This window comes from Corapipo altera, unplaced genomic scaffold (assembly GCF_003945725.1).
Source record: "Corapipo altera isolate COAL_440 unplaced genomic scaffold, ASM394572v1 165, whole genome shotgun sequence".
In the NCBI taxonomy this organism is placed as follows: Eukaryota; Metazoa; Chordata; class Aves; order Passeriformes; family Pipridae; genus Corapipo; species Corapipo altera.
Window position 1 is genome coordinate 46,890 of NW_020884954.1, and position 22,285 is coordinate 69,174.

General features: G+C 40.8%; 1 protein-coding gene and 2 long non-coding RNA genes across 14 annotated transcripts in view; 1 reads left to right on the forward strand and 2 right to left on the reverse strand.

Annotated features, from left to right (window-relative positions):
• LOC113956721 overlaps positions 1-22,285 on the forward strand; it is a 34,118-nt gene that overhangs the window by 8,182 nt on the left and 3,651 nt on the right. For 3 of the 6 annotated variants that reach the window (XR_003530937.1, XR_003530934.1, XR_003530932.1), the window contains 2 exons: positions 6,248-6,412; positions 6,653-7,196. This is a non-coding gene — a long non-coding RNA (uncharacterized LOC113956721). Of the gene's footprint in view, positions 1-6,247; positions 6,413-6,652; positions 7,197-8,341; positions 10,130-11,150; positions 11,358-16,236; positions 16,363-22,285 lie in introns of those variants that run through there. The other 3 variants (XR_003530933.1, XR_003530936.1, XR_003530935.1) reach the window with 3 other exon arrangements.
• On the reverse strand, positions 291-704 carry LOC113956722. The gene is made up of 2 exons (XR_003530938.1): positions 577-704; positions 291-491 (listed from the first exon to the last, which is right to left on the reverse strand). It is a non-coding gene; the product is annotated as an uncharacterized LOC113956722 (long non-coding RNA).
• DCAF6 (DDB1 and CUL4 associated factor 6) overlaps positions 16,477-22,285 on the reverse strand; it is an 81,572-nt gene continuing 75,763 nt past the window's right edge. For all 7 annotated transcript variants that reach the window (XM_027663589.1, XM_027663588.1, XM_027663587.1 and 4 more), the window contains 4 exons: positions 21,958-22,114; positions 20,468-20,556; positions 17,864-17,969; positions 16,477-16,922 (listed from right to left, as the gene is read on the reverse strand). In XM_027663589.1, the coding sequence (XP_027519390.1) occupies positions 16,858-16,922; positions 17,864-17,969; positions 20,468-20,556; positions 21,958-22,114 (417 nt within the window). In that variant the 3' untranslated portion in view covers positions 16,477-16,857. The remainder of the gene's footprint in view (positions 16,923-17,863; positions 17,970-20,467; positions 20,557-21,957; positions 22,115-22,285) is intronic.

Consider the following 22,285-nt stretch of genomic DNA (forward strand, 5'->3'; position numbering starts at 1 on the left):
AGCTGCTGTTTCTGCAGACAGCAGGAATCCAGTACTACTGTCAAACCTGTAGCTTGGACAAAAATGAGGGACACTTGGGTGGAGCACAGCAAGAAACAAAGTCTGTGCTGTCAAAATGTAGACCAGAGATGGATCAGATTTTCTCAGAGGTAGTAGGTCCGGCCCCTGCAAATTAAGGTTGAAAAAGCCTTTTGATTTAGAGTGAGAAAAGGAGCCATGGTCAGCAAGGCTCTATCTCTGAACCCCCTATGGGGTAATAAATCCTCTAATTTTTTTAACCTCCACAGAGGTTAAAAAAATAAAGTCCCCCACTTTATTAGTGATTTTTGTAGGCAGCAGTTCGGGCTTTTCTTTGCTCAGGGAATGCTGTGGTTCATGACTATATAGCTGTCAATCCCCTTTCCAGAGAGAGCACGCTGCCATCTCATCTGTTCTCAGCTTCTGGAGAGCATGTTTCTGCTCTAAACATCTTTGAGAACACTGGGAAGCACCTGTTGAGTAATGGAAAAAAAACATGTACAGCCACACCCTGGCCAAGTGGAAGTCCATGCTGATGGCCTTGGCCTGGTTCACTACCTCCCTCAGGCCCCTGGCTGTCCTTTCTTCTGAATGAATTGTTCAAAATGCTGTTGGTAATCAGCTTAGCGGTGTTCTGCCCGCTCCACACTCGCAGCAGTTTCCATCCACAGCCACACTGCGGATTCCTGGCCCCTCGCTGTGCGGTATCAGGGCTATCGGCTTCTCGCTGCTCTAAATAGCTCCCCTGCTCCCAGCTGACATTCCCAGCCCACAGAAACCCGAACGTTCCTGCGCGGCTCCTCAGTTCGGGAAACCGAGAAATAACACGTTCTTTTACTGTCTTATTCCTCTGCAAGTTCTGACTTGTGTTTCTTCTGGAGAAAGTAAAAACAGGAGGAAAGCCCTGCATGTACAACACTAAAATTCAACAATACACGAGTGAGCTTTTTAGCTGCTTCACAGGCTCATTTGTCACCATAAGTCCCCAGGATAGTTGTTGCCTTGTGTAAGAGGAGCCAGGATCATTTGGCTGTAGACTTAGAAAGGTGGCTCTAATTTCAACTAAAAATACATTTGCATTCTTTCTGCCTTATTCTTAACCACACAGCTCCCCCTCTCACAGTGGCACAACCCTTGTGCACCACTTTCCCCTGTGTCCAGGCTTTCTTTATTCAACACTCCTCCTAAACAGGACACAACCTTGTTTGCCTCTTTCCCAGCTCCCACTTTCAAACCCCATCTTTCTCCCAGCTGAAAGTGATACAGGTTTAAGGCCCCAAAACCATCCAAAACTTAATTGATTTTTCCTTGCTTAGGCAAAGACAGAAAAGATTTCTGAACTTCGGGGTTGTATTATATAAAATGCATCAGTGAGATGTTATATTAAAATAAGGTCATGGAAATACAGTTTCATTCCATTTGCACTAAAATTGGTGAGTCTTTTGCAATTCTTGTTTAACCAAGACAAGTTTCTTTCTCAGAAGTATTTAATTACATAAAATACTGAAGTACATTGTATTGAATCGCACTAATTACAATGGCTGGTGCAAAATTAAAAACCAAATGTGCAGTGTGATTTTGGTGATGTGAGTTAAAGCAGAATTGGGTTTAAAATCTGTTAAGATTTTACTGAGCAATCACCCTTCTCACAGAGGGAAGATCAGGTGCCAAAGCTGAGGGTCCTCAGCAGTACTAGTGCTGATGGTTTAACTTGCTTCCTTGTCCATTTGGATGCCTAAAAAGACACAGATTTGGGACTGGTTTTGCCACCCTAAACCCCCATCCCCTGGGCATGGCTCCCCAAAGCTTGCAGATGACCAGGAAGCCAAAGTCAGGTGTGTGCCAAGCTCTCCCTCTTATGGATACCCCTTCCTCCTAAGGCTGTGCAGCAGCAGAGCTGCACAGCAACTGCTTTGGAGGGGAAACTGAGAAGTGTTTGCAGTTAGCAATTAGCACACATTGCAAATGAGACTGTAAACAGGTTATCTGGCAATTAGCAGCAGCAGTCCATTTCCCCCATCCTAACACAATCTCACTTCTTTTTCAATCTGTGTCCCAGAAACCATCAAAGTGATAATTCTGTGAACTGTCAGTACTGATAAACAAACAAACAAAAAGCAATAATCATGATCTTCTTGAGAAATTCCTTCATGTTTCACATCTCCTCGGCAAGACATACTGGGGATCAGTTCCTTAAATTAAAAATCAAAGCAAACAAAACCACCACCTTACTTTCCCCAGTGTTTGGTTTGGAAGAACTAACATAATTTGAAAAAGCTGGCTTAATGCATTTTTTTTTAATATGAAATTTGCTTACAGATCTTTACCCTGTCAGTAATTAACAGATCCATGTAGTTTTAACTGGATGTGGGGTTTTTTCCTGCGGGTTTATTTTCTTCTATCGCTCAGCCAACTCGTGGTTGGCTGTCAATTCATTCAAGACCCTTCAGTATTTTTGCAGGCTTCTAACAAGAAAATGTGTTTTCTTCATTAATTATTCTTTAAGAAGATAATCTGGATTATTAAAGGTTCTTCAGGTCCTCTTCTCTGTGGTTTACGAGCTCTTCTAGTTTCAGTCGTCTGGAGAAAAATGAGGGATGTAAGTCTCCAGAAAACAATATTTATTAGTAGCTACAACAAGCCACACAAGTGATATCGCTTTGAGACCAGCAGTTATACAAATTTTATGCTAAAGTATCTCTGTAAATTATAAATTAAGTCCATTGGGATTTTTTAAGAATGATAATATTTTTCCTGGAGAAAACATTAGTGGCACCGAAAGAGCCGTGCGCTGGCTCTGGGGACCCATTTTGCTAAAAGCAAAGATAGGAGGTGACCAGCTGGCTCAGAGACATCAAAAAGGCTTGGAAAATCCTATTCCTGTGTTGCTGATTTGGCAGCAGCTTGCTCACTTGAAAAGCCATGATACGATCAGGAACCTTTTCTCACTGGCCAGCCATGACCTCAGGCAGTTTCCATTTTGCAGCTTGTTGGCAGCATTTGTAAAACTTTAATATCTGAGAGTACAGTTGCTGATACCTTGAATCAAATGCTGCAGACACTGAAGAGCCTCCTGAGAGCATCATGTGTAATATGCAAAGGCATTATGTGTACATCTCTCAATGTGTGTACTTCATCTTGCTTTTCTTCTGCTGTAAAGTTGGTGTTCATCTGCATCATTCCATACATTATTATTATTTTTAGGGTGTGCATTTCCTTAGTTCTCAGTGTGCACCAGCCTTTGCTGGTACATTACATGTCATATTAGCTGTCTCTGTTTGAGACATTATTATTTTGTGCTGACATCTCCACCACTTTGATTCATGTAATGAAATTTAGCCTTAAAACCATTACAACAGGAGATAATTTATGAAACACTGAACAAGAAGTCCTCCCTCCCCTCAAGAGCTGACTAAGACAGGGACAAAAAGAGGAATCATGGGTGATAATTGCATTGTCTCATTCCATTTTCCTCTGAAGCCTTATTACAGCTGTCCCAAGAAAACATGCATTATACAATCCAAGTAATGAAAGAGCAATTCTAAAAGCTAATTGTCTATAAAAATCTAGAGTTGATCCTTTACTCCACGGAAGTAGAAACTGATTGCATTAGTATGCCAATGCATGGAGATCATATCCAGGTTCAGAGTACCAGCTTCCCTCTCTCAGAAGGTGTTGGAAGAATAAAGACACATTGAAATATTGCAGTGAGAGCATTCTAACACAGAGATGACTTCTCATAGAAATGCATACGAGATCCAATGGCGAAAAACTGAAGAAGAATTCCATGGCCTGGGGCAGGAGGATTATCCTGGCACCTTCGAGCTTTAAAATCTGTTAAACTGATAGACCAGTTAGGCAAACAGTAAGAGCTCTTTAAGCACTCCTTCCAAGACACAGGAAACTAGAATGAGAAAAGGAAACATATCACAAGTGGTTACATACAAGTCATTTTTTGTTGCTCCATTGGCTATATTTCCTGCCACAGTAGTGACCTCAGATTGCAGCACTTGGAGTTGTTCCAGAGGGTCTGATTGAAGACCAGACCTGGAAATGGTCTTCACTCAGCAAGTGAAAAGACAGCAAAAGAAAGTCAGAAGAAGCATTGCAGTTCACCAAGGGAAATGAGGATACCAAAGATAAGGCCTGGAATGCTTTCTGACTGAAATTTAACCCTGTGAAAGAAAATGCATTGACCCTGCTCATGAGGGGATGAAGAAACTCTTAAGAAAGGAACATGAAGCAATATCTCAAATTATCCATTATTTCCACAGATTTTGGGTATGGGGTTTGGGGGTTTTTTTGTTTGGTTTGGGTTTTTTTGTTTTTTGTTTGGTTTTTTTTTTTTCCAGGAAGAAATCATTAAGAGACTAAATTTGGTCTCCAACCTGCCACTTATCACTGCCTCTCCTACTACCATGGCCCCAAGCTGATGGTACAACAGAAAGAGACTGCCAGCCAAAATGGAATTCAGCTGACACCAACATATCTCTGCTGAGAGGTATCACATGAATGTCTTGGTGCAGACCAGCAGTACAGACCCTTAACAGTGACATTTCTATATAGACAATGTTTAAAAGGCCAGGAACAATGCACACAAATGCAGCACCATATTTTATAGCAGAAAGAACTAACCAGGCTCATCTAATGATAAAAACAGCCCTGAATTCAGCATTACGTACATCCCAGTAGACAATACCATAATTATTCATCTTTACAAGTGAAACTATGGACTGATAAGTATAATGTTAGACTGAAATTCAGCTCTGTTTAGTGCTGAGGTAGAAGAGTTTCAATAAATGTGGATGTATGTGAGAAAATGGTATCTGGAAATTTATATTACTTGAAGATAGATCATTATGTATATGCAAATCATTGTATATCAAATAGAAGTTACAGATTATTGGTTTGTTTTTTTTTTTCCCAGAGGAAAAGAAAAATCAGGAAACAGATACAGTAATATTTTCACAGTGATTTAGTGAAATCCTGCTGCCCAGGTCAGGTCACATAACCCTAATAGACCTAAAAGTGCAGTCACAGTGCAGTAAACAGTATAAAAGTTAGAGATAACTGAAGATAGCTAAAGGATGTTGAACTGATAAAGTGTTATGCATGGTTTAAAAACAAACACACAAGCACCTGATTGTCTTTTCTGTATTTTATTTTCTCAGGAATATCCTGAGCATAAGGGCAAGTGATCCTTTTATGCATGTCTCCTAGAAGCCTGAAGAACTGAATAAGTCATACTCACAAAAATGACAAAAAAACCAGTGATGCCAGGTTTTGATCCAAATTTGTTCTGACCAGGTGTAGGATTTTGATCCTGTGCCTTTAAAAACTGGCAGTTTAGCAAAAACATCAAGCAAAAACAATTTCCCACTGGCTAGAAAAATACTGCTGATGATCTCTCCAGTGAAACCAAGCAAAAAACTTTATCTCATGCAAACAATAAGTTCTGTGGGTTTGGTTGGTTGGTTGGGTTTTTTTCTCTGTGTTATATAATAAGAAATCAGGTGCATTCTTCACTTTTCATTGTAAGCCAAACTGCACTGTAACACTGGGAAATCCTGATTCCTTTTACAACTGCTGATTTTTGAGAGCTCCCCCCCCCCCAATCTTGGTCATAGGATTGAACATTAATCTATAAAAAAGGCCTGGAATTTGATTACTACTTGCTCAATACAGATTAATTAATCTGCAGATTCTGCTACATAAGACCCCTGAATTCATCCCTCAAGCGGGGATGATGATAAATGAAAAAAAGCTGGTGTATTTGTCCTGGGCTTTTCAGGTTGTACCACCCAAACAGAGCCCAGGTGTGATGAGGGAGCCGGGGTGAGGGGCTCTCCCAGGCAGCTGGAACTCCATTTGCACAGTATTTGAAAGTTGAAGCTTCACCATGTCATTATGAGCGCTGAGATACCAGAGCTGAAGCAATTCCTCCCATCAGAAACTGGGAAAATAGGAACTACACTTTCTTTTCCCAACACCTCCACTACCCCCTAAAAAAAAGATCTGCCTTTTTTTTTTTTTTTGCCATAACAAGACCACATGGTCACAATGGCAGAACCCAAAGTCATGCACATGGAATCGTGTAGAGAACCAAGAGGCCTCTCTGTGCTGCTGCTATTATGGGGTAATTTTTAGTCACTTACTTGGAAGAAGGGCTGGTTTTAACTCTTCCCTTTCCTGTCCTCTCCTGTGTTCTCTCTCCTTCGTCCATTAGCAGAGGGACCTTCCTGGTTCTGCCATTTCTTAAAAACCCAGTTCACAGATGAGAAGTTTCAAGTACAGCTTGGCAAATCCAGAGGATGCTGGGGGAAGGAACTGATACAATTCACATGTTCACTCATCTGCTGCATATGGAATATAAGGAAGAGGACTCCAACAAAAGGTAGTTTCTAAAGAGCACACCAAAAATCACACACCATCCTTGTTTCCAGCTGGGGAATTGGGGTTTGCTATTTCCACCTGGAAAACTTCCTCCTTTTGATGTTTGATGGTGATAATAACAAACTATTACATGAGTTTGGGATCTCTGCTGCATCCACCATGATTTTAACCTCTCATGTATCATTTTTGTATGGCCTGTCTAATGATACTGATTTTGGTGCATTATGCTTATGTTTTGGAGTCCTGGTGATACTTTGGTGCAGTTTCACCTGAAATCAAAAAGATTTTATTGCTACAGTCTGTCCCTGGGAAACCACTAAGACAAGAAATGCATTTTCAGTTGCCTTAGGGCTTGTGCTGGACCCCAGAGCCCAGAATGACTCTTAGGATTAGGACTAAAAATCAAGAAACTCAGTAAATACAAGTGAATTCAAATGAAAGGATGGAAGATGTGCAGGGTTTCAGGTGGGTTTGCTGAGCTCTAAGTACAATTAGAAGATGAGTAAAGAGAAGTTCACTGTGCTGTAAACGAAAAAAGATTTCCTGAAGGCTGAATTCACTTCTTCATAATCTGCATTTTTCAGCAAGTGGATCTGATTTTTTTTTTTTTAATGTTCTTGTAAAGCCAGGAAAATGTATTAGAAATTACTAACATTTGTCATGTTTCTTGGCAGAATAGTTAGATACTTTGGTTAAAAAAAACCCCCATACTAATGGTCTCTCTTGAATAAATACTTTAAAGTAAATAACGGGGGCTGTTGAATGGATTAAAAATAAAAACAGAACAAAATAAAAACAGAACAAAAGATAAACAGAATGTTATTTCTGCAAGAAACCGGTGTCCAGATTTAGCCCATGCAATTTTTTGCCAGAAGAGGGAGGCTAAAATTACCTCCAGCTAAACCAAGGCTCCCATATCCTTGTCATTTAGGAACTCTTTCAGTGACATGCAGGCAAAGACTAGAACTGACAATTATTTGCAACAGAAAAAGAGGAACAACAGAACGGGGGTCAGAGGACGTGTTATTTATTGTGCCCATCTGACAGCCCCAATGCAATGAGATGAGGCAGAAGTGCCCAGGCACTGTTTCCAAGAAGAATCATCTCTTGAAATAGATTTTCGTTTCCCTTTGCTCTGTCATAATTAGGAATGTCAAATTTCTTCGGGGGAAAAAAAAAAAAAAAGAAAAGAAGGCGTGGAAGAAGTTTTTGCTTCCTCCTCTTTCTCAGAAAATGAAAATATGAGTGAGAATTGAAATATCTGCCTGCAAAAAAAATATTCATTTGCTCGGCCTAAAATTTATTTACATTTTTGAAAGTGTAGAGTGCATTGTGTATAATCTGGTTAGTTCAAAGAAAGTCTATTCAGGTCTGTTAAACAAATTTGAGTTCTTTACCTTTGAATGATAATTAATCTGTTATCCAATAAACGTAACACAAGATGCCCGTAAATCAGGAAAAAATTAAGAAATGCTGCAGGTGGAAAGCAACAGTGCAGGGGAAAGGTGGTACATACAAGTTTTCCATAGATTTTGGATACTGAGGCATATTGTGTTTCAGAAAACAACCTTGGAAAATGAATTTATTATAAGAACACATTTATTACAATGGACTTAACACTGCGCACGGTATAAAGGAACCACAATAAATGTGATTCCCCAAACCCCCCTGACCCAAAGCAGCAATTATTTAAAACTAAACTGACTTTTTTATACAGCTAAGGAGCTGGTTATTTTGGGTGGATGGCTGGTTGGTTTTTGTCTCCTGATTTCTGCCTTTAGATTCAGATGTTTCCCCCATGCTCAGGTCCTGAGGACTCCCTACAGCTGGCTGACAAAACAGGATAAAACATGGCTTTGGGCCATGTTGTAACAAGATGTTTCTTCTCTCCTTTTTTTTTTTTTTCCGTTTCAAATTGTTTTGTGAACAGAAAATTCTGAGGACCTTTAGTTTTGGAATCATTTCTGCAACAAAATATGTTGCCTGTGTTTTAAGAGAGGTTCGGTGACTCCAACAGCATCGATTCCAGCTCACAGCTGCGTTTGGATCTGGAGTCCTTGGCTCTGCATGTGTGTAAGGCTGCCAAAAGCTTAACTTCCCAGGAAAAATGGGAAGCCCTCCCTGTCTCTGCTGGCTGCTCCTGAGAAAGGGCTGTGAGTGCACCGAGTCCCTTGCTTGGGGCAATCCACGAGGCTTGGATTACGTGGGAATTTATCTAACCCAGCACGTTTCACGGCTCAGTGAGCAAATTTGGGAACACACTGATGTTTTAAATTAAATTTTGCTTCTGATGTGCCAAATCGACCACCTGGGTAGATTCCTGAATCTGCATATCTGGCTGTGGAGCACCACCCTCTGAGGCAGCTGAATCCCATCCATCTGCCACCTTCCAGCCCACAATTTAGCCCAGAAGTTGCATTTTAGTTAAGTGCACCCCATCCTAGGCAGTTACCATGGCAACCCAGGGCCCGACTGTCAGACGTCAATCCTGCTACAACCCTGCTGCTGTCAGGATACAGCTAAATCTCTAAGGAATAGAAGACATATTTTATGCTCTTTATTGTAGGGTCCGAGGTGAATACAGAGCTCAGGTCACACCTGCACTAACCCACCCCATTCAGAGCTGATACTCCCGTGCTGATGACAAGTAATTACATTTTTTGCACCAGCCTTTTTACATTTCCCGTTTTGAGAAGGAGCCCTTGGAGCACTCAGCTTTGCTATCACACAGCTCACCAGGCAGCACATCTGTGCAGCAGCAGTGCCACTGACGGTTTACCAAGGAACACGCTCTCTCCCTCACCTCCACAGGTTAATATGAAGTTGCCAGGGTGGAGGAACATCGTGGCAGACTGAGTCACCTCCTATTTTTAAAAGGCTGATGGGATGGGGGCTCGCCTCAGACACGTTAAAGGGTCCAAACTATGGTTTTATTATTGGGCTGTTAAGGGATGGTGGGCAAATTTTTCATTCCTTCTTGTCCGCTTCTTCCACCTGTTGAAGGGCAGTTCTGATGTTGGTGTCTCTCTTTGTAAACTGGATCTGACACCAGTTTAAAGCTAAGCTGTATAAAAGCTAATTATTAGCATCATGACCACTTACATCATCACTTAGTTGATCCCAGAGCACTGTCAGAAGAGAATGGCAGCATTTGACTCAGAGCCTCACATCTGGCTGCTTGAGCATCCCCTTTGCTCTCTTTTACCAGAAAATTTAGCTATACACTTCAAAACCCTGGTGGGCACAACTCTGGAGCTCTGCTGCCAGACAGAAGAGATTCCCAGCCTCACTTTCCCATCTCCTCTTTCTCCAGTAACAAATCCTAGTGGATGTCCCATATTTTTCAACCTGCAGTGTCACTGAGGGTGCCAGCCACACTCTCATGGAAAGGAGAAGAGCCTGTTTCTCTTGTAGATATATAGCACAGCAGTTTGTTATCCTGCATAGCTCTGCAACATGAAAATATTTTGTTGTGACAGTGTCATATGGCTAATACACAGCAGCACAGGAGGTCACATTAATCTGACAGGCAGCTTTAAATGCAGGATACCCCCTGCCATGCCGTGGGCAGGTGGCATTGGAGCTTTCCCTGCAGCCCAGCTACACTTAACAGTCTTCCCTATAGTATCCCTCTGTTTTTAGACTCCCTCAGTGAACCAAAAAAAAAATCACTGCTGCATTGAAAATTTTCCCCTTCCTTGGGTCTGGTTCATCTTTTAATTTATCCTCACCTTGCTTGCTTTCAGCTGCCCTCTGCTTTCCAGGGAAAGAACACGCAGGGGGAAGTGGAGTCCTTTCTTCTGCTCCTCATGTCTGCTCTCTGCCTGTCCACTGACAGTCCAAAAGGCCAGGGGTCCAGCCACCTCTGCATCTCAGGCTCACTCTCTCACACTTTTGAGTCACTACTCCGAAGTACTTGATAGAATGCCAGCAAACAGAATGCCAGAGGGGAAAGACAGTGTGAGAAGTGGGATGAGAGAAATTAAATGATGAATCTCATTCAGTTTCTCATTTTTGCATCTTTTGCCCAGCTCTCCTCCGTAAGAGTATGTAACAGACCAAATTTAGAGCCTCCAGATTGCAATCAAATCCATTCAGCACAGGGATGTGAAATTCCTGTGGTGTGAGTGAGGCTGAATTCCTGAGCCCTCACATGGATTTTCGGAGTGGTGGGGGAGGGCGTGCGACTGTCACCCTCGGTGGCACCCACGGACCCGGAGCGGGCACACGTGGCCTGGCTGTGGCTGTGAGGGGGTGAGGGGCTGGCAATTGCTCCTGCCACGGTGAGGGGGTGTTGGTGGAGGTGATGACTGGAACTCTGGGGCTGTTTGACAGTCTCCCTGCACTTGGACTGAGCAAGTGCTGCTGCCACAGGGAGAGTCACACTCTTCACGGTGCTCACTGCACAGCAACGGTAGCAGGTGCACAATATAATTATATTTTTAAAGAGAGAAAATTCACTTGAGAAAAATTGGAAAGAAGTTTGAAGTCTTGTATGTAACATCCTTGAGCCTGTAAAGCTTCTGTAGTGCAACCAACATCCAAGCCAAATGGCTTTGTCACAGTGCCTAACTTTATTTTAAAAGCCATATTCATTTAAAAATTTACAGAACCCTTCTTTACTCTCTATAATCCTGAGTAAAATAACCATGAATTATTTTAAAGTGCAGTATTTTCCCTTTGAAATGTTCATGAAATTGAACAGATAATGGTCCCAGACATTTTTTTTCCATGAGCAGAAGTGGTTGCATGGATCATCCTATGCCCTCAGAGCTGGCTACTGACAACCACGACAACTTTAAGTCAGCAAGAATTGAAGTGAGATCACCAACTCACCTTGCACCTACTACCTAAGGGTCATCACACTCTGAGGAACAGAAATCCCACCTGGCAGCTTGGCAAGTGTGACATTCAACCCACCATTAAAGGTACCTTGTATTAATTATCATTTCTTTAGATGATTTAACAGTTACAGGTTCATTTTTAATGTACGTTGTTTTTAAGCAAAATTCTTTAGGTTTGCATGGGGATCCAGGACAATAATGAAGAGTAGATATGCAAGAAATATTACATATAAGATAGATAAGGAACATCAGATAGATAAGGAACTGGTGAATCCTGCTCAGTGATGTATCTACCCCTGGAAACAAGTGAGAGCCAGAGAACAAAAAGGCCAGTTAACAATTATTATTATTCTAGAACATGAAGCAGCTCTATTCAGTTAGAAACAAATGGCCAAGTAATTACTAGAAGATTTCTGTCTTCCAGAGCTGGTTTCAAAGATGCAGAGTGGGGGCAGAACTCTTTGTCACGGGGCTGTGGCACTACCATGGCTGCACCAGATCAAGTTTGCTGGTGTCTCATCAGAGCAGGAGGGTCCTGGCAAGGGCTGGGGCACAGCACTGTTTGCTGCTGCTAAAAACTCACAACTGCAACTCCTCATCTTTTTGACACAAGCTTCACCATCCACGTTTGAGGTGTTGCTTAGGAGTCTTCAGGGTCACTAGGAGACAGGAGTTAGGGAGCTGAGGTGAGGGTTCTGAGGCCACTGGGGGTAAAGAAGCCAGAAAGATTTCGGGGGTTGCCTCCTTGGCTAGGCAAAAGCAGAGCCTATTTGCTCCTGATCCCTTCAACTCCCTCCCAGCAATCCTTCTTTCACTACTCACTGGGAATAAAAATAGTGGCTACGGGTGGCCAGATTACCTGGGGCAGGTCAGGAAGGAGAAAATACTGGGAATGGGGTCTGAGCATGGGGTCATCCCACGGAGAAGAAGAAGATCTACAGTGCTGTTTGCAAACAGCTGCAGATCCCCTGGGATTTGTTTTCCAATTAGTAACAAAGCACATTAACAAAGTCTGTTTAGAAGGTTTTACACTTGAGTGAGATTTTCCTAAATTAGTAGCCATCAGTTCTTATTCGGAGAGTGAATCTGTCAAATTCCATGGATTACACCAGTGTACAGCCCTCCTCCTGCAAAAAAAAGGGCAGTGAGTCATAATCAGAAAAAAAAGGAACTTGCTTTAAGAGTAGCATATCCCTGTTTTTCCTATCAAAACACTTTGTTGTGTCTTTCAGTAGTTTTAGTAGTTGTAGTTTTTTGGACTTCAGTAATGGGAAATTATTCTAGAGGGGAGCATTAACAGAAAGTTCTTAAAAAGCACTGAGAAGGTAGATGGTACCTTTTCATCAAAAGAACAAAGCAAGTGCAAATAAGAAATGGAACATTTAAACCTAAGGAAAATAAGTCTCTATTACCCTAAATAACTCTGACTCAATAGTAGAGAGTGTCACTGAGAAGGCAAATTGGATGCTCACACAGATAACTGTGCATGTCATAATTAATGAAAACAGCTTAAAATTGATTTCACCCCACATTCCAAAGACTAAATCAATCTCTGTTTAGGCAGGGCAGATGACCTCTGTGTCGTGTCCTGCACTTCAGCTGAGGATTTAGAGTTGGCCTCTTGTAGGGGTGTGTGACTGGTGCTAATTGCACCTCAATTTTTCAACGGTGCTGCCAGGTCTGGCCCATGAAACAGTGCTGTGTGGAGGATCCCTAAGGATTGTCAGTGATGGCCTTAGCAATAGGCCTGAGACTCAGGGACTGAACCTGGCTCATAACCTTTCCACAAAAAAAATGTCTTTGTAGATATGGCCACTCAGCTCTCCAAGGCAGCACCTCTGAGTGTGTGTATCCATCCATCCATCCATCCATCCATCCATCCATCCATCCCTACACACAAGCACACAGACTCAAGAGTTATTTTGCTGATCCAAGGAGAGCGAAACCTCTAGTGAACATTTACCTGTGGAATTTCTTCCTCAAAAGCATCATCTGGGATGTTCTCAGAGACCTGAAGGTGTACACAACAGTTCACTGCAATGTTTATCTACTGCTTAGGTGAGAAAAATTCACAATAAAAGTGATGCAGGATGCCATTAATGAACCTTGTCCTCCTGCCATCAGGGGAAGGCACGAAGAACTGAACTTAAGAGTGATTTGACCAAGCTCAGCATCTTCTACACTTAAAAAAGAGATTGTGTCCTACAGGGACACCAGTTTATCTACCAGGAATTGTAGCAACACATCAAAGAAGTTGCTTTTGGTCTTTGCAATGGCCTTAAGGAATATCTGTCCTAGGAGTGAGCTCAGTGACACCTGAACCCTCACTCTTCCCAGGACTTAAGCACTGACAGCAGGTTGTGGCAGGACACAAGGACCACAGGACATCTTCAGTCCACCAAGCAGGAAGAGAAGGTGTTCTCTGTACTCTTATCACCACCCTGTCCATCAAATTTTGGCTGTTATTAGAAGGTAAAGGGTTTGGATAGGTCTTTAGCTTCCACCCAAATCACCTGGTCATTTGATGCTTAACAGGAGTATTATGGTCTACAGGTGCAGCAGGAATGGTGGCACTAGAGGGAGCTCTGGCAGCATCACCCACCTCAAAGCCCCCCAGTCTGGAACCAGACCCAGATCACAAGATTTGCCTCTAAAATTGTGAGGGTTTGGACTCTCTGGTGGTTTATTCCTTATATTACCTTCTGTGCACATTTGAATAACATTTTCAAATGTTTTTTTGCTGCTACAGACTCTGGAATTACCAGCATCCCCTCTGCTCTTGCCAACAGCTCCTGTGATTGCATGGTTCTAGGAACTCAGATTTAGCCCACTAACTAAATGTTTATGGAAAAAAACTAACCCAAACACTATGGATATCTTAGTTTTAGAAAAAATGCTTGAAAGGTTCACTGAAGTTTAAGAAATCTTCCAAGTATTCAACTTTTTCCCTTACTGAGATTCAACCCTCCTTTTAATCAGTAAATCCACAGCTAAGCATTGCAAATTAAAGTTAGTATTTAGCCTTTGAATAAATAAGAGACATTTTGGGAATAATGTGCTTATTGGGGAACTCTGAAAAAAAAAAAGACATACAAAACTATTGCTTTTGTTTTATATTCTATGATCTTCACTGGCAATTGCTGTGACTAAAACTAAAGTGGCAGAAGCAGCTTTGTTATTTTTAGAAAGACATCCACAGTGATTTATTAAACCTCTCTAGGGAAGACAAAAGGTATCCTCTCCAGATACTTACTTCAGGAAGAATTTATTTTCAAGGCAAAAGTTAATAATTTCTAAATAAGAACAGTCAGGCTTCTGTTGAAACACCATGGTCACTCTTTTTGAAAGCAAATACATCTCAAATATCATCTATAGAGGACCTAAGAACTGCAGCAAACACTGTGCTATTGGATTTAATTCACAGAACTGCTCAGAGGGCCCAAGAGGGGAAGAGGTCCCCCTTTGCCACACAGAAACATGGCTTTATTCCTCTTACTGCTAACAGATAAAGTGGAGCAGACAATCCTACCTTATCTATATACTAAGTATCCCATATGTATTTATTGTATAGTTCTTTTAAGTCTAATAAGAAGAGAACTCCCTTTATAAAAATTCAAGGCTAATTTACACGTGGTATTAAAAATATTGCTCAGTGCAGTGAGCCAAACCTCAGCAAGGTTTGAATAATTCTAGACCACTGTGTTCCCCCTGTTCCCAAATAGATGTACCACAAAATCATAAAATATCTTTAATTTCTTGCTGCTCTAAAAATGCTTGCCCAAAATGTTATGTCATGAGGAAAAACAAAAGTTTTGCCCCCTTCTCCAAAAAAAGGGCCACTTACTCCATCAGAAAAGACAGATATCCATATCAGCTGTTATTTTCACTCCATTTCCTGAACAAACAAGCAACTTACTTTGACTTCTTTTCCCTTGTTCACATTAGATCCGTTCTCAAACACCAGATTTCCATCCTCTGGTGCAGTGACCTCCTCTGGGTGCGAAGTTCCCTGTTTTTCACATGGCTCCAGTGTTTTTAGACAGCCACTCTTCTCAGCACCTCCTGCCTCCAAAAACTTCTTTTCCCAACAGTTTTCTTCTCCTTCTCTAAATTTTCTTCACTGGATCACTTTCAAGGCTTCTATACTTTGCTCTTCCTCAGTAATTTCTTATCTTCTCCTTTAAAATAACAAACAAACAAACCCACCCCACTCACCCTCATCCATCTCCTCACACTTTTCCTCTCCCCTCGTGTTATTCTTCCCTTGCCCAGGTATCTTCACTGTTACTGGTGGCTGAGTTCCATGTTAATTCCCACTTCTCCCTCACAAATTCCTCTTCATCTCTTCCAATTGTTTTAGTGTTCCCACCTCCCTCTACTTTTGTGCTTTATATCCCTTCCCCACGTCCCTTCAGCCTGCCTGCACTGTGAATCAGGACATCAGGAAGTTGTGCTAATGTTCTTTTTCATTTAGTGTGGGGAATTCTTTTTGTTGAGGTAAGCAAAGTTTGTCAAGGCTGTGTGATGAATGTGTATTTTAATGACAAAATAAAGCCTCCAGTACCCTCATCCCCCTGATTTAGAATTCTTCCCAGCATTCTGTAATCCCCAAAGGAGCCTCTCAGTGTCTGCCATCTTTGGCAATAAGCACTGAGCAAACCACTCTCCACTGCTCCACCTTCCTTCCTTCACTTGCTCTTCCCCATTGCCATCCAAAAACATACGGAGAAAGAGGAAAGCCTGTTATGCAGACTGAACTACTTTCCTTCCCAAATTATTGGGAAATTCCCAAATAATATTCCTTCCCAAATAATTACTCCTATGAAGCAATGCATGGGTACTTTCAAATTCACGTTCCTTTGCACTTCATTTAGCCTTTCCTAAATCCAGTGGAAATGAAGATATATCTGCTGATGTTGCAAAGAATGGAAACTCACAGGTCAGTGAAATACAACTATTTCACCAGCATTACAGATTCAAGCCTGGAGAATGGGAAGTGGCACCATAAAACTGATGGATTTTGCCTACAGATGTGTGGGTTGCCTGTGGAAGTGCAAGAACCAAGAGACATGGGGTCCCAAAGTCACAGAGAATCCCAGTGCTCACTGTAAGAAATAACTGTATTTGTCACTCCACAAACATTGTAAGAAAGAATGCAAATGAAGGCAGTAATGGGGTTATAGTTACAAGATGATAAAACATGAAGAAAAAACCACAGAACTACTTAAAACAACCAAATCTTTTAATTAGAAAGCAACAAACATGCAAACAGCAGGTATAGAAATTTATTTGAACCAACGTTTTTACTATAATGAAAGTTACTTTAAAACATTGATCCAAGCTCCCACATTTGCAGGTTAAGGAAAATATTGCACTTTGCATCTTCTAGCACCCCTCATACATGGCAAAACGTTTGAAAAACATTTTTGCTTATTTTAACTTGCACACTCTCCCCAAGTCATGCACACAGTCATTCAAAAACAAAAGGTTAGGTTATCCAAAAGCAATACCTTAGAATTGCACTAAAGCTCTGTAAGGAAAAATATAATTAATGTCTTATACAAATTCCACTGACGTCTCGGTGCTCACACACAACTGCCAGTTACTCTTCGTCTTCATTTTCGTTCTCCTGACCAGATCCTTCTGATCTGTCACCTTCCAATCGGTCTGTAAAACACAGAGATTTAGTAAAGAGAACTTGCAAAATTGTCTTTTTCTGGTAACTATAAAATACTGTCTCCCTGGGCTGTTACAGAATGGGCAGTGGCTGTGGGTTATATGGTAGAAGAAAATCTGTGTCGACTGACAAGCAGAGAGTGGGTAGGAATGATGCCACAAGAAAGGAGAAGAGGAGAAAAGCCCTAAAGGATTTCCAGGCATAAAAGGGAAATTTGTGTACAGAAGGAAAAACCTTGTAGCTGCTGACTGGCTGTCAGCACAGGCAAGATGAATGCAAGCGAAACATTAAAATGAGATGGTGAGTACAAGGGACTGAAGTGCTGTTCTGGGGAACTGACACTAGAATAGCTGCAGTTAGAAATCTGAATACTCCAGAAACTGGGGGATCACTGTCTGTCACTGAATGCATCAGAAAAAGTACCTTTGGATGTGCATGTTTAGAAAAGGGCAAACACAGAAACGTGCGAGGCAACACGACTGGATCAACATCAGTCCCTCAAAGAACATGCACTGTCAGGTTAAGAAACACTCCACTCAGCCATAACACAGAGTTTTGCTGAAATTGTTGCAAACTCAAGTGTTGGGCAGTTCTTTTGGTGTTTTACTCCAAAGAGACTGCCCATATTCAATATCTACAGTCACCTTCACCTACAGGTCTGTCAGCAGCTCTGTCAGGATGGATAGCGTGGTGAATATCTAAAAATACAGTTTGATCTTTGTTTTGGGGTAAAAACAGCTACGAGAATGTTGCAAGCCTCACACTAAGAAGCAATACCTAAGCACTTCTATTAAGAGAACCCTGAACAACCCTTGAATCTTTTCACCAGCCCCAAGTATAGCCACAGACAGCTGAAGGTCTTGATGATTCTCCAGTCCATCTGCTGTTTCACAGACCAGTGTCATGGGAGAGCTGTTCAGGAGTCTCTCACCTGCTCTTATGTGATTCAACGAAGCCAACATTCGTAGCATGAAAGAAGCTGGAACAGTAATAGTGTTTCTGGTCTCTTCCAGCATTAGTTCATTACGGGTTATAACCTGGAGGCAGGGAAGGATAAAAAAAACAGCACCAGAAATAAACACAAAATTGTACTCCATCAGTATGGGTTTGTAGATACAAAGCTCCTATGCAAAAGCCAAAATTACAATAAAGGACCAATATTTTAATAATTACTATTGAATACAGTTACTTCAACTGTATATAGTAAGAAAAGTCAGACAGTGGACTCTGCCTACAGTGTCTAACTGTCTAAAGAACATTCTAGTAAGATCATCATTCATTGTCCACATGCACAGTAGATATCTGAGAAAAACTTCTGAAATGAGTTCTTGCATGAAGTAAAGCAGAGTGATGAGAGAAAGTGCTGTTCCAGATGGCAACTGTTGGAGAGAACAAGTTCCAGCACCAGCTCTGGCCAAGAATGTGGGAAGGAAAAAAGAGCTGAGGTTACCCTAAACTCCTACCTTCATGCTGCTTGAAACTTTTGGAGAAAATCCAAGGAACACAAGCAATTTTCTATCCCAGTTCTGGAACATTCTTCAGCTCCATAATTCTTTCTAAACAGATCTACAGCTTGCCTCTAAATTACTTGAAAGAGCCAGATCCTGCTGTCTTAGTTTAAAGGAAAAAAAATCCACTAATGAATACTTTTAGCTCTCTTGCCTCATTCCTTCCTCATGGTACTTCCTTGCCATCCTTCTTTCTTCCCTATTGAGTTCTAATCCCACACTGTTGCTGGTCTTTCAGCTTTTTGACCATGTTCTTTCATTTATCACTAAGCACAAGAGTTTCTTTAGGTGGAGACAAGTTCTGCCTGTTATTCAGTCCTTCCTCCCAGATCAGCTGCTGTAAGACAGGAAACTAATGCATTTCTTTTTCTCCTTGAGACTCCTTCTCCAAGCCTATTCCTCTTGTAAGGAACAAGCACTTGCAAATGTTTGCAGTGCCCTTCTCCCAGCCAAACCAAATCACCTCTTCCCTGTCATTCTCAGCTGTTCACCAGGCACTTTGCGCAGCTGATCACTCCCTAACAGAAGCAAGCTGAGAAGGCAGCAGGAAGCCATTTTTTCCTCTTTCACCCCCTATTTCTCCAGTGCATCATCAGTAACACCCCTGACAACCTCCTTCTGATGCTTTTTCTCTATTCAGAGGTTTGTTCCTGTCTCTGCTGTCTTTTTCTATTCTCTGAGGTCACGGCCTCTCTCAATTTCCCCAAACACAATACCTTCTACCTAGGTCTTCCCTTCCATGGAAAATTCAGTTTAGGTATGTTCCACATTTACTCTAGCTAATCTTAACATGCTGAAAACTATTTTACTGCTACAAACATCTCCTGTCCTCTACATAAGTCTTTCAATACAGGGATTAAATTAAACTACAAAAACCATGTCGAATTACAAACCGCACTTCAGTCGACTTTTCTGAAAGTTCTACAATTTTTAGTAAAGAAAAAAATAATCAAATCTCTAAATGTTTTGTTATTATTAAAAATCAAATGACAGAAATAACAGTACATTGACTACTTTTAGCACACATTTATGTTTAGCAATATTTCTAAACCCCAAAGGCTCCAAAACACATCACATACTAAAGCTGTCACACAACATTACAAAGAAGTGTCGCTTCACTCAGTGTTACTGCTGCTGCTAAAAGAATGGGAAAGGTTCAAAACCCATAAGTGGATGGTTTGGGGTTTTTTTCAGAGAATGTAGAATTGTGACTAAGGGTTGTGGGTTTCTGTTTAAAATATGTATAGCACGAATAACTATATATATATTATCTATAACAATTAGAACCCCCCCCCTCTACTATATCCCTGCTGCCCAAGAGATTTCACAGGAATACCCCAAACTAGCCACCCCACACCCAAATCTGTCCTGGACTATAAGTTACAGAATAACACATAATATTTTAATAAATTATGTTATGTAAGCCACTGATATGATTATTCAGCACTCAGCTATATGATCACCCCAGGCCAGTTGCTATATACAGTTATTGCTCTGAGGGCACAAAAACAATGTGTTACATAACTTCACATACAGACAGACTTTTATAACTGGTTGGGCTTGCAATGTTTGCTTTATTCCAGGAAGTTCCCAATTTGCAATCTTAACCTTGACTCCCCTTTATCCCACTGAACATTTAAGAGGATTGATTTTTGCACTCTCTGTTCTCCTGTATATCAGTGTATTTCCTTCAGTTTATTTCCTTCAGTTTTCCCTTCATTTATTTGTTTAGAAACAGGCACTACGGTACCTTAATTTATTAATTCCTGCCAGTTTTCCTTCTGTATCTGCCTGTTCACTTCTTCCCTGTACATAATACATTTCTAGGAGGGTTGATGAAATGCAAAGTGCTTCTGTGTGCTGCCAAGGATGTGAAAGTTAACAATTCTAAAGGGCAGCTTTTTATTTGTAGCTCATTTGTTGAGCAATAAGTAACTCTGCTAATTCAATATCAGTAATTTGTACCAAAGGCTTTTATAGCCTTAGAAGATGCAACATTACTATGAAAAAGGAGGAAAGGTTCTTACCTCATCTGCAAGTTTTCTGTTAAAAATCTTGGATTCTTCCAATGGTGACCAGATTTTTATATCATAATCAATACCCGAAGAGGCCAGAACTGGAAGTAAGTAAGAGTAATTCTTAAGTGTGTTATGAATTACATGAAGAAAACACATGCAAACATCAATAGCCTTCTTTTTTAAATTACAAAAGCACCAGACTGTGCAAAAGATAGAAGCAGAAAGTAAGAACAAACCCAGCCACTACTAAAGCATTTCTGCTGACAGCCTGATAATACATTACATACATTAATAATAAAGCCTTAGGATTCATAGACCCAGATACAAAGGCAGAACCAAGATAATTTCAAATGTATTTTGACATTTGATAATTTCGGTGTATTTCATGTAAATTTATTTTATATTTAAATATGAAGATGCAATGGATGTTCTTATAAACACTTATTAAAATACGAAAAACAAAAAGTTGCAGAACATTCTCTAGGTCATTGCACAAAAACCACTACAGGAATTAAAATTCCATAGAAACATCTCAGTAGCTGGAAAACTGTACAAGATTAACTGTCCTAGAAGGAGATTGACCTCTTCATTACATTTTCAGTCTGTGACAGGGGGAGAGCTGCACTCCAACAAGAAATGAGCAAAACAATGAGGGCACTTGGAGAGGTGCTTCCAAAGGAAGTATCCAACCCAGCCACACACTCAGGACATGTCCAGGAACTCAATTTCAACTAAAAATTTAAAAGTTCAAGGCTTATCCAATGTAGGGCAATATTCCATGTTTCCCCAAACTGTCCAAAAAACCCTCAGCTTCTTTTGGTATCATTACAACAGCTTTATTTGCTAATTTATTTGTAGCTGACTGTTCCTATACAGCCATGTAAGCTATGAAAATAACACAAATACTTTCTCTGACTGTGTCAGAGGCTACAGAATGGTTCAGATTTTCCAGCTACATGTGATTCCTTCTACTGCTTTAGTCCATCTTTCCAATAAATATTTTCCTCTAAATATAAATTAATAGAATTTCTATGAATTTTATTAAATTCTTCTAATCTCACAAAGCCAGTGAGATGGAGACACCCACTTCACTCAATTTTTTTTAATAGAGCCAAGCAGAGACCAGATTCCAATATAAATTCCCAAAGTGTTGCTGGCATTTCAGTGACCCCACGTTTCCCTCATTAGTGTCATGGAAAACATTTGATATATTGAGGGCAGCAAGAAATGGAGATTCTTCTTGTTACATCTGACAATACTCCTATAAATACTACGTCAGTAATAGCTTCATTTCAATACATTATTGAGTAAGGAGGGGTTTAAGGGCCAAAGGTCCTTTAGCAAGAGGCAAAATTAAAAGCAGTATTATCTAATTTACACGGGAAAAAATGAACAATAGTTCATTAATCTTTGCAATTCTCTATTGAGCACAGAGTTTAGGAGTGAGCTTTAAAATGCTCTACACTACAGATGCAGAGTGTGAAAAATCAGGATCTTACTTGGGTCAAAGGGATGAGGCTGAAGACAGTTCACCACGTGATTATCAGCTTCCAGCAGCATGAGATGCTCAGCAGTGTGTCGGTCCCATATAAAAATATGGCCACAGTCTGAACCACTCATGACAAAGTTAGATCCCCAAAAGTTGGCTTCCTTTATCTGCAATAAAAACAAAAATGACTTTGTAAGACTATCCAGTGAAAAGCTCAGAGCAGGCTCCCATTTCTGCAATAACACTGCTGCTGAAGGAAGAGCCCTGCATATGCAGAAATAAGATTTAAGAAAATTTAAAGGAAACGTTTAAAGAAGAATGGTTGGGAAAAAAAGAAA